Source organism: Pagrus pagrus (assembly GCF_965226575.1).
Source record: "Pagrus pagrus genome assembly, chromosome: 22".
NCBI classification, from domain to species: Eukaryota; Metazoa; Chordata; class Actinopteri; order Spariformes; family Sparidae; genus Pagrus; species Pagrus pagrus.
The window spans coordinates 594,534-606,834 of NC_140204.1; the positions used below are offsets into that span (position 1 = coordinate 594,534).

General features: G+C 47.0%; 2 protein-coding genes across 2 annotated transcripts; one reads left to right on the forward strand and one right to left on the reverse strand.

Annotated features, from left to right (window-relative positions):
- On the reverse strand, positions 1 to 3,637 carry LOC311251624 (uncharacterized protein). The gene is made up of 2 exons (XM_084344126.1): positions 3,504 to 3,637; positions 1 to 1,393 (listed from the first exon to the last, which is right to left on the reverse strand). The coding sequence occupies exons 1-2, from the start codon at positions 3,519 to 3,521 to the stop codon at positions 278 to 280; spliced, it is 1,134 nt and encodes a 377-aa protein (XP_084200252.1). The 5' UTR covers positions 3,522 to 3,637; the 3' UTR covers positions 1 to 277.
- Positions 3,638 to 6,641: 3,004 nt separating this feature from the next.
- Positions 6,642 to 11,485, forward strand: LOC311251625 (uncharacterized protein). Its single transcript, XM_084344127.1, has 2 exons — positions 6,642 to 6,720; positions 9,367 to 11,485. The coding sequence occupies exons 1-2, from the start codon at positions 6,703 to 6,705 to the stop codon at positions 10,234 to 10,236; spliced, it is 888 nt and encodes a 295-aa protein (XP_084200253.1). The 5' UTR covers positions 6,642 to 6,702; the 3' UTR covers positions 10,237 to 11,485.
- The last annotated feature ends 816 nt before the right edge of the window (positions 11,486 to 12,301 follow it).

Genomic DNA, 12,301 nt, shown 5'->3' on the forward strand with positions numbered 1-12,301 from the left:
AACAGAACAACAAACCCTTTATTTCCTCATGTGGAGTCATGATGACGTCAGTCAGACCACTGGACCGTGATACTGATTCATCAGATACACGATGCTGGATGATCTGATCGTCAGCAGTTACAGTTTCATCATATCAAATGAATTCATACGTCTAAATATTAACATCCTTACGTTAACATGCTGTTAACAGTACAGAGCTCCAGATGTCCAACCTTCAGTATGTAGAGGTCCACTCATGGTTGCAGCTGTCAGGACAGGAGGACACAGCTGTTCACAACTATGTAGTGTGAGTGCGTTGGTGTAGCTTAAGAGAACAACCCTGAGTGAAGGTCTTCTCACAGTGGTCACAGCTGTACGGTCTCTCTCCGGTATGGGTACGTCTGTGTTTCCTTAACTCGCCTGAAGTATTGAAATCTTTCCCACAGTGGTCACAGCTGTACGGTCTCTCTCCGGTGTGGACACGTTGATGGACCTTTAACACACTCGATGTGATGAAGGTCTTCGCACACTGATCACAGCTGTAAGGTCTCACCCCGGTGTGGAAGCTCTGGTGCTTTCTCAGGTCACCTGACGTAGTGAAAGCTCTGTCACAGAGGTCACAGCTGTAGGGTCTCTCTCCGGTGTGGACCCGTTGGTGAACTATCACCTCACTGGATGTAGTGAAGGTCTTCCCACACAGCTCACAGCTGAAGGGTTTCTCTCCGGTGTGGAAGCGTTGGTGCTTCTTCAGATCGCTGGAGGTGGTGAAAGCTCTGTCGCACCGGTCACAGCTGTACGGCTTCTCCCCCGAGTGAAAGCGCTGATGAACAGTTAAATTCATCCCGTTAGCGAAGGCCTTCCCACACTGGTCGCACCAGTATGGTTTCTCTCCGGTGTGGACTCGTTGGTGGCTGATGAGTTGAGATGTTTGAGAGAAGGTTCTGCCACAGCACTGGCAGCTGTAGGGTTTCTCTCCGGTGTGAACTCGTCGGTGGACCTTTAACTGCCCTGACGTTGTGAAGGCTTTCTCACACTGCTCACAGCTGTAGGGTTTCTCTCCTGTGTGGCTGCGGCGGTGGACCTTCAGTTCAGTGGATGATCTGTAACGTTTCCCGCACTGGTCACAGCTGTAGGGTTTCTCTCCACTGTGGACTCGCTGGTGACTGTGTAACTGAGTGGACTGGGTGAAGGACTTCCCACACAGCTCGCAGCGGTACGGTTTCTCTCCAGTGTGGACTCGTCTGTGGTTTTTCAGTCCTCCTGATGAAGTGAAGCCTTTCTCACACTGGTCGCAGCTGTAGGGTTTCTCTCCTGTTTGGCGTCTCTGATGGATCTTTAAATATCCTGACGATGTGAAGGACTTGTCACAGAGCTGACACGAATGTTGTTTCGCTTCCTGTTTGCTTCTCGGTTTCTGTAGAGACGGACACAGAAGAAGGTTTGGTGAGGTGTCAATCACTCAGATCAATATCAGAAGCATTTCAACATCATTTCAATGTAAACAGACTTTGGTCGATGACTGAATCAACGAACAGACGACATTATGACTTTGTTTCAGACTGAAGGTAACAACATGTCAGAGTACTGGAGGCGTCTCCTGACAGTGAGCCACATGGACTAACACCTACAGCAGAAGCTTTCTCCAAGCTAACTTTAATAAACGGGTCACGTCCAGGGTCAGGAAACAGGCCGGTCACGTCTCTGCTGAACCCCCACAGCCCGGACAACCTCCGGTAGGAGGTCCAGAGCTCTGTACACCAAGACGACCAGAACACAGGGACCATTTGTTCCCCCAGACTGTCGCTGTGCAATCACCTCTGAGCTGCCACATCTTTACACTGTTCCTTCTTCATGTAAGTTCTGTTGGACCTTACATCTGCACCATCTCGTACATATAGTCTCAGTTGTTACTGTTCATGGTGGAGTCCACCCTGCAGCCCTTTGCGTCAGGTCATTGCTCTCATGTCCCGACACAATAAAACATAAACTAACAGAGTCAGAGTCCTTGTTGGTGCTGACGCTGCATGATACAGCTGGCTCGATTCTGACCTCTGCTGCGGGCAGACAGCTGGTGTTGATCCGAGTTGTCCAAAAGCAGTAAATGTAAAGAACACTGTCTGTGACAGCTAGTTAATGATGTGCTGATGGTGCTGACCTCAGCAGAACAGCAGTCTGATTACATTAGTAATAGATTACATCTGGCTCACAGCACTCGGTCCTCAGCCTCCCTCACGTCTACGTAGCTGCTGCTGAAGGTTTTCGTTACATCAGAACTAATTCTTCACATTGTTCTCCTGTTGGCTCACAAGCTACTTTAACCTGCTCCAGTTCTCTCAGTTCTACCGCACACCAGCCGGTCCAGAACAACTCAGAGACATGGAGTCAGAACATCAGGATGAGCTTCTTCATATCAGTCCAACCAGAAACCGGTCAGTCAGTCAGAGTCCGGCTGATAGACGAGATCACTGCGATGCACCGGATCAGTGCCGACACCCAGACATCACATACTGAACTCAAGTCTTCCTGTGAGGACTGGTATCAGGTCCACAGCTGAAAACTGACTGATGTTCAGTCAGACTCAGTTTAGTCCGGTTCTGGTCGTAAGTTCCATTGTCATGCTGCCTCTCCACTACATTTAGTTACTAGTTACTTTACAGATTACTTTATGAGGTTGGTAACTGTGACTGTGAGTTACCGATCAGACACTGAGAAGTGTCAGTCTGTGCAGAAGTCCTGACTGACCACATGTTGTGGACTCCAGCGGGTCGAGGCGGCTCAGGTGGTAGAATCAGTCCGTTGTGTTGGCGGTCCTGGTTGTGACGGACCTCCTTCAGTGTTCTGATGTGACGCTGTGTGAGTATCAGACTACAGACTTCTGCCCACCGAGCTGGCTAACTTCCTGTTTAGCGCTCAGCTAAATTCCAGTTTAGCGCTCAGCTAACTTCCTGTTTAGCGCTCAGCTAACTTCCTGTGCAGTGCCCGACTAACCTGAATAGAGCTAAAATAATTAATGCATGATGGTCTATACTGTTTGGTGATGTCACCTCTACACTATCATGATGCATTGTGGGAAACTGAGCTGATGTGTCCACATTGAACACAGTGAGGTCAGAAGAACATGGCCGCAGCTTCACTGTTGATCTGCATAATTATTATTAAACAACAACAACAACAACAACAACAAGGCTCCTTTAATATTTATATTATAGTTGTAATGTGTCTCTGATGTCTCCAGGGACGCTAACTAATCACTGCTGTGTGAGACCATGTCAGGAGCGTTAATGTCCTCATCAAACAACAACAACAACAACAATAATAATATAATCATTACACAATAATAATCTTTAAATAACACAACACTGTTCCTCTGTGGGCTCCATCTCGTCACGTCACGTTTGTTACATTAATGTTTGTGTCATCACAGATTCACTGTCTGATCTCAGCAGGTGTCTCAGGTATGTCTGTTACCGTGGTAACGCACGGAAGAAGAGATGACTGCGTCACTGAAGAGTTCAAACACTCACCTGCTGACGAGAACTCATCTTCTTCTTCTTCTTCTTCTTCTTCTTCTTCACTCTGCCTTCACTCCTGCAGTCACAAAATGGCCGCGGTTCCTCCTCCTCCTCCTCCTCACTCCGCTCATGGATGTATTATTATAGATCCATGGGCTGAGCTCCGAGCAGCTCCGAGCAGATCCCTGCTGCGCATGCGTGAAAGGGTCCTGCCTGTCAGAGAGGGTGACCGCAGCTGTGCCTGTTCAAAATGACTGACGATCAAAAATCAGACTGATGTTTGACATTAAGAGACAGCACGGGCTGTAATCAGAGTGATGCAGCTCACTGTTAACATGTGCACATTTGTATCCTCCATTAAACCTCCACATTTAATATTTATCATATTCTAGATGTGATGACTGGAAGTCCACAAAGATCTTTTTATGTTCACGAGCAGAACATGAAAGTGAAACCTAGGTTCTATGTGTTTCATAATGAGTTTCTCTCTTTCACCAAAGCCCTTAACATAATGAAAAATAAATATGCAATGAAACTTTTCAGTTTATTTGAAAAATATGATCTGCGACAAAAGCCCTAGCTATAATATTTTATTTTATTTTATTTTATTATATTTCATTTATTTATTTCTCATGTTAAATCTCTATTCTGCATTACTCAGTGCACCTGCTCCTTTTGGAATGTTAAAATTGATGTAAGCCATGTTGTTTGTACATGATTTTGTCAATAAAGTTGGGGGAAAAAAAAGAAAAAAAAAAATGTTCACGAGCAGAAACGAGTTTCAATATGAGGAAGAACAAAACACACAAACGCTTTTATCAGTCAGATTAATGAGCTCACCTCTGACTGTTGTGTTGGTTTAGTTTCATTTTATTTGCTGTTTGTGTTGTGTTTGTACGACACGCACCAGACTGTGATTAGAAATAAAGCTTTTCTTTTCAGAAACTCCCTCAGTCCTGATGACAGAGTCCAGTCAGGTTCATTAACTCCCTCTAACAATACAGTGAGCTGCATCACTCTGATTACAGCCCGTCCTGTCTCTTAAAGTCAAACATTCAGTCTGACGTTTGATCGTCAGTCATTTTGAACAGGCACAGCTTCTTCTCTGACAGGCAGGACCCTTTTCACGCATGCGCAGCAAGGATCGGCTCGGAGCTCAGTCCCTCACAGAGCGGAGTCATGGATCTATAATATAACCTGGATATGACGAAGCCTCTCAGCAGGCACGCCGATTTTTTCCAGTGGCCACTCGCGGTATTGCAACAAAAAATCCCATGGGGCCCAGAAAGCATTTTTCCCATAAGCCGTAATAGTAAAAGAGAAGCCTGTAAAACTGTTCTCAGGACACCTCCAGCTGTCACCACTGTTAACTGCTCATCTTTGTATTCCATTTTTTTAAGTCATGGACTTTTAAACCGTCAAAAAGTTTTCTAAAGGCCAGAAAAGCCCCCCAAAGTATCATTTTCCATGGTGACGTCACAGCTGTGTGCGTGAACTCCCAAGCGCGGTCGCGCTGTGTCTCGGGAGCGAGGATGCCTGTTGGCTGAATGAGCTCTGAACGGGGCTAAACGTGGTGGGAAAAGTGAATTAAACGACTCCAGGGTCTTTTTCAAGACAGCGTTGTGATACAAGTTTCATATTTTAATGCCATGTATTTTAAATGCAGTTCTAAAGGTATTTTGGCGTTAAATCACCCGCTGAATGACCGCATGTTCACTTACTGCCAGTGCCACTGCTGTGGAAAAGTCTAAAAGTTATTTACCATGCATGTGATAGTGTCGGTGATGTGTGTCACCAGGGTCTGATGACTGTTTAATATCCTTTTCATCCGTTCATAACGACCTTTTATTACGGTTTGAACCGTCTCAGTCTGACGGCCTGGAGTCATGCAGTCTGCAGCAGAGCATACTGATGATGATGCAAGTATAAACGACAACGCAATAAATAATAAAGATGAATAAAATAGAAACATATAAGATAAAATGAATTAAGAAATGCACATTTTACTTACGTAATGTCAAAGCATTCTCTATTTAAAGACAGTAAGAAACAAGTCAACATGCAGTCACATGTTATTCTCTCACTTGGCTCTTACAAACTGTTTTTCTCAGTTTTGCAGACTGTGATCACAAATTATTCAATTTTTACTTGGGACAGATTTGTTTGAGCCTTGAAAATATTTTACAATAATTTTTTATACATATATGCACAATCAACTTAATATGAATAATGGCACTTGCACTTTGGTAGATATCTGCACTTATTGGATTCGCACACATTGTTTACACATCACAGCAGCTCCGCCTGAAAGGGAGAGTCAGGACCCTGAATAGAGGAGACTGGACATGCTGTATCACTTTGTTAGTGTTTGGTGGAACATGTGCCATCATTACTGTGTCTCACATGTGTAGACTGTAGTGCCATCAGTGTGTGATGTAGTTGAGTCACTGTGTTCAGTATGAAACATAAAGACAGTCGCTCTGACCACAGGCTCAGCTCTCTCGTCTCTGTGGCACCGTGAGTCCGCGACACAAACGCGCCCCGTAACATGTAATCTGTTGTTTATGACAGATCGGACTACACAAATACACACAACACAACATGTATATGATAATCCATCGATCCACCGATTGACTTCGCTGAAAACAAATGCATACGACCGGGAGGAGGGTTAGGAACACAGCGGAGAACAACGTTTTATCTTTACTTAATAAAAATGAAACAACACAAATTTACCATGTATAGTTTATAACCATGACTCTGAGAACACCATCGGTTGATGTGCGCTATAAATCCATCATTTGATTGTGTAGATCTGTCGTTACCGCTCAAACTCATCCACAAGCACTCATGAGCGCGCGGCGCTTGTCCAGAACGCAATTTGCTCGTTCTCATTGCCCCAGGGCATGATGGGAGGCCCCAGGGCATGATGGGAGGCCCCAGAGCATCATGGGGGGTGACTCAACTGCGCATGCTCTATGGGCCCCATAACGCGGAAGTAAACCCGGAAGTCAGAAACTTTTTCGGCGTATGCGCCAGGCGAGCAACTCCGTTGAAATCAACGGCGGCCATTTTCCGGTCCTGTATCCACTAATAATACATCCATGGCTCAGCCCCTCCACAGCGGAGTGAGGAGGAGGAGGAGGAGGAGCCGCGGCCATTTTGTGACTGCAGGAGTGAAGGCAGAGTGAAGAAGAAGAAGAAGAAGAAGATGAGTTCTCCCATAAAGGTGTGTTTGAATGTGTGTGACTGTGACTGTAAAGTGAGTCTCTCGGACGGAGCCGCTCCGGATCAGCAGCGTCAGGCTGAGCCGCTGTGGGCCGTCAGAGGACGGTCAGCTGAGCTGCTGAACACCGGGGCTCCTCTGAGGGACCGTCCACTCATGGAGATCATGTCCGTCCACTCATGGAGACCATGTCAGCTCTCATGTGTCTGTACTGCCTCTCTCTCTCACAACGTCCCAGACTCCATTACAAATCCAGTGGTTTTAAGAGTCGTGTCATCGTGAGCAGACCGGTGACCCACTCTGTGAAACAGCTCTGGCACCTTTGAACTCGTTGGAGTCTTCTTGTAAATTCAGCATTAAGTGAAATACAGTAAGATGTTAGTTTCCTGGTGGGAAGCGTCTGTTTCTTCTCACCATCACTGAAAGCCTCTCCACCGGAGAGAAACTGTGACATAGTAAAACTTTGAACTCTTGTCGACTCGTTCATTCAGCAAACGTTACTTCATCTTTCTGTTTGTTGTACTGGTGCCGCTGAAGCCCTGTGTGTGTGTGTGTGTGTGTGTGTGTGTGTGTGTGTGTGGGGCCGACACGTGTACTGTCAGCCATCGTGGGCACTGTTATCTTATTGACCTGTTTCCATCCTGTTGCTGGTGGAGCTCACTCCTGCAGAGACCCACAAAGCTCTGATCAGAACCAGCCCTGATTACAGGCCGAGCCTGCTGGATCTAACACACACACAGTTACTGATGCAGACATCAGACTCGGACACCACAGTGTGAAAGTGTAAGTGTTAACCCTAACCCGAGCTCAGTGTCGATCAGAAGATGTCAGTTAAGTCAGATCAGTTTCCGGTCCGACCATCACCTGAACAAAGTGTTTGTCAGTATAAAGTTCATGTCACAGTCGTGTCACTGCCATCGTCATGGGGACAACGAGTCCAGTTGAACTTCACTGATTGTGTCAGGAGGAGCGTTAAAGCTTCATCCAGAAGACCAGACGCTCAGAAGCACCTGAGACATTTAACCAAATATTATAGATTAAAGACATTTATTATATTATATTATATTATATTATATTGTGTTATATTGTGTTTCACTCACTGATCACAGAAACATGAGAGCTGAAGGAAAAACTGAACACTGACATGATGAACATTTTTCTTTATGAGTGTGTGTGTGTGTGTGTGTGTGTGTGTGTGTGTCCTAGTGCAGTGACATCTTGGACTGTTGTCCTTCTATATGTGGTTTGTCCAAGTCGTGTTGCCGTATCTACCTGTCCAAAATGGCCGACGTGCGCGTGCGGCACTCCCATCAAGCGGTGACCTCAGCGGTGACCTCACAGGCTTCGGACGGCTGCAGTTTCTCTGTCGTCTGATTGGTTTAGCCGTTGACTCAACGATGTAACAAACTTATTTTGTTTTAATGGAGAGATTTAGATTTTATTTGTCCTAAACGTCGTCATTCATCTGTAATCAGTCATTTCAGATGACACTTTATCTCCAGAGGTCAGAGGTCACAGCGGCCACACCTCCATGAAGCACCTGTGTCTAGATGTTGACGTGAACTGTACCTGAACGCTGCAGGGTGGGTTGAAGAGGTAGTGTCAGTGGAGCTCAGCAGTGACTGGTGGGTCGGTCAGAGACAGAACCAGACGTCTCTGCACTTTGTTTTAACAGTTCACTGACCCACCGCACCGCTGACACTCTGTGGTTGTTGGTACTGTTCACATTTCAACAGAAACCCAACAGTACCTTCATTCTGTCCTTCACTTGGTCTGTAGTAACATAAAGTACTTTCAGTTGTAACAGTTGAGTCTTTCACATCATCACATCTCTGTGACAGCTGCAGATGTTCTGATACCTGGGCTCTGGGTCACTGCCGGTACCAGTGTTCTGTTAACAGCTGTTTAACTACAACACTAGGAGAAGACGTGTCAGTGATCTTTGTTGTCTCTGGTTGTTTGCTGCTGTGGTTCACCTTCTTCTCCTCGAGCTCGTTCACGTGATGCGTCTTCAAACGCTCGCTCTCCAGACTGCAGCCCGGCACACCGACCCGGTGGACCCGTGTTACTTTACTGCATAAATTCGGTAAATGAAATACTTTGTGAAGTAAACGGCTTCATTCAGCTGGTGCTGTAGGAATACATCCAACAGAACCATCAGGGCGTGGAGGTTCTGCCTCTCCTGGCCCACAGCGTCACCACTAGTGGTGTCTGTATCTTTAACTGATGGGCCTTTTTGAGTTCTGACCCGCTGAACTTGCCGTAGCTGGTCAGTGTGTGACTGGTTCCGTTATCAGAGCATGTCAGCTGTGCACTTAACTGTTATTGTGTTCTAGAGCTTTTGTCCGGGCCCGGTGGATCTTCTTGGTACTTGATGATAGTCCAACTTGAACATTTTTCAATTCTGATCCGATTCCAGTACCCAGCTGCCCTCACAGAGCTGTTTGTATAATCACAGATCATACAGTGTCTCCACACTGGTTCATGGTAATATGTAGAACTGAATCTAGATCTGTAAGTGGGTCGGTGCTGTCTGTCTGATATCTGATGAGTGAATGACGTCGATGTCAGACCCGATACCGATACAGGATCGGGTCTCAGTGGTCCCTCACTCATCATACTGTGTGTTTCTCTGTCTGTCTGCTGTAGAAACCGAGGAGACGCCCGGAGCCTAAACCCCAGCAGTGTCAGCTGTGCGACAAGGTCCTGGCAACATCTGGGTCTTTAAAGGTCCATCAGAGACTCCACAGCGGCGAGAGGCCGTACAGCTGTGACCAGTGTGACAAAGCCTTCACTTCATCAGGAGAACTCAGAAACCACCGGCGTGTCCACAGCGGGGAGAAGCCGTACCGCTGTGAGCTGTGTGGGAAGAGCTTCACGTCCTCAACCCGTCTGTGCAGCCACCGGCGGGTCCACACTGGAGAGAGGCCGTACTGGTGCGACCAGTGTGACCGGACCTTCACGTCATCCAATCAACTCAAAATCCACCGACGAGCCCACACTGGTGAGAAACCATACATCTGTGAGTTCTGTGAGAAGGCCTTCACCACGTCAGGTATTCTCAAAGTCCACCGCCGCGTCCACACCGGAGAGAAGCCCTACAGCTGCGAGCACTGTGGCAAAGGTTTCTCCCAGCTGTCTCTACGGATCAGCCACCAGCGAGTCCACACCGGAGAGAAACCATACTGGTGTGACCAGTGTGGGAAGTCCTTCTCTAAGGGAGACAATCTCACTGTTCACCAACGTCTCCACACTGGACAGAGACCCTTCAGCTGTGACCAGTGTCCCAAGACCTTTGTGTCGTCAGGCGATCTGAAGAAGCACCGGCGCATTCACACGGGAGAGAAACCTCACGGCTGTGACTTCTGTGAGAAAGCTTTCCACACGACCAGCGAACTGAAGGTCCACCGCCGGGTCCACACCGGAGAGAGACCCTACAGATGTGACCAGTGTGGGAGGGACTTCGCCCAGCTCTACTCCCTTAAAGTTCACAAACGCACCCACACCAAGTCTGTGTGAGTCTGCTATCTAAATCCGAGGTGTCAGTGTGCCGGCAATTGCGTGACATGGGCGGAGGTGTCGATGACGTGCACTGTTGTGCGACCCACAGTCGGAGAATTTTAAAACCAGGAAACAGCTGATCACAGCAGTCAGTCCATCACTTCATCTGCAGACGTCAAGATGAGCAACTGGAAAGCCGCTGAGATCCGGGAGATGCTACCGCTCCTCTGTCTCTGTAGCTGACAGCTAGCGGACACAACCAAACAGCTGGTAGCTGCTGACTGTCAGCTTGTTGTGTAGCGGCAAGCTACGAACTGTCGCTACTTTCAAATTAAAAGCCCCCCGCTAAGAACCCAGCTCTAAAATCCAATAATACAATGTAAAGCTCTTATTTTGAAGACAAATTCGTTGTCACTGTTCACTGCCCAACTTCCTGCTTCACGTCACCTCACATGTTTACGTCTACCCCAGTGGCGGCTTTTGGAAAAGGAGGAATATTACGCCTCTCTTTTAGAAAGACAAGGCGGCAGATTGCCGCCCTTACCTCGGAGCAAATGTGCCGCCTTTTCAATCTAAAAAGGGTCTGTGTGAGTCTGTGTGAGCCTGTGTGAGTCTGTGTGAGTCTGTGAGAGTCTGTGAGAGTCTGTGTGAGTCTGTGTGAGTCTGTGTGAGCCTGTGAGAGTCTGTGAGAGTCGTGTTTCCTCCTGCTGCAGGCCTGACAGCTGCTGTCTCACACTCAGTGTCAGGACGTGTTGGACCAGACTTCACTCCTATGATGTGATACGACTGAATAAATAAATGTTCTGTCACACAGTGCAGAACAGCACAGGTCCAGTTTGAAGGGTCTGACCCAGTGGTCATGTTGTAATGAAGGTCAGGAGCTCTCATACAGACTAACAGAAGATCAGCGCTGTAGAAGGTTTGTGACAGACTCAGGTCACTCTGTTGTTGTCAGTCACAGCAGTGATCATCTTCTGCGCTCATGAAGTTCAGCGTCGGACTCCAGGCTACTGCTGTCTGGTACCTGCTGACATCAGCAGAACCTTCAGCTCCAGAGTATCATCACAGCTCTGCTACATGTTGTGTGACGGTCAGCAGGAACGTTTCACTGTGTCTGATGAAGTGACATGATGTAGAGACGTCTGGACTCTGCTGCAGATGTGTCTCCTTCAAGAACTGTTAATGAATCCATCCATCCATCATGTCTGTAGTGCTGCTCACACATCATCCAGGTTCCTCAGTAGATCAATAAAGATCCTGATCCTGACCCGGTCCATGTGTTGGTGTTTCCTTTACAACACAGATGGAGGTCCATGGACTCAGTCCAGAACCTTCAGATATGAAGGTGATTGTTCTGATGTGGATTGTTGGTGGTCACCTTTGATAACTCTATCAGAACATGTAGTGCACTGGAACTTGAGTTTATTTTGGTTTGTTTACCTGCTGTGTTTTTATTTAGCCACAAGATGGCGCCTACATTAGTAAAGCAAACACAGGTGACAGTACAGGTGACACAGGTGACAGTACAGGTGACAGTACAGACAGTACAGACAGTACAGGTGACAGTACAGACAGTACAGGTGAAAGTACAGGTGACAGTACAGACAGTACAGGTGAAAGTACAGGTGACAGTACAGACAGTACAGGTGACAGTACAGGTAACAGTACAGGTAACAGTACAGGTAACAGTACAGGTGACAGTACAGACAGTACAGGTGACAGTACAGGTAACAGTACAGGTAACAGTACAGGTAACAGTACAGGTGACAGTACAGACAGTACAGGTAACAGTACAGGTAACAGTACAGGTAACAGTACAGGTGACAGTACAGGTGACAGTACAGACAGTACAGGTGAGAGTACAGGTGACACAGGTGATGGCCTGATGCCTTGTGATGTATTCATGTGCAGAAGGTTGTCCAGGCCCTGGTGGAGCCGTACATGAACAGTGAAGACCTTTAACCCTGCAGGACCCACTGTTGCACATTTGCCACATCACTTTTAACAATTGCAAATGTTTTTTTTCTCAAGACCACATTTACATAGTTAATGGGTCCTGTTGTTTGTCCTCACAATGCTATTG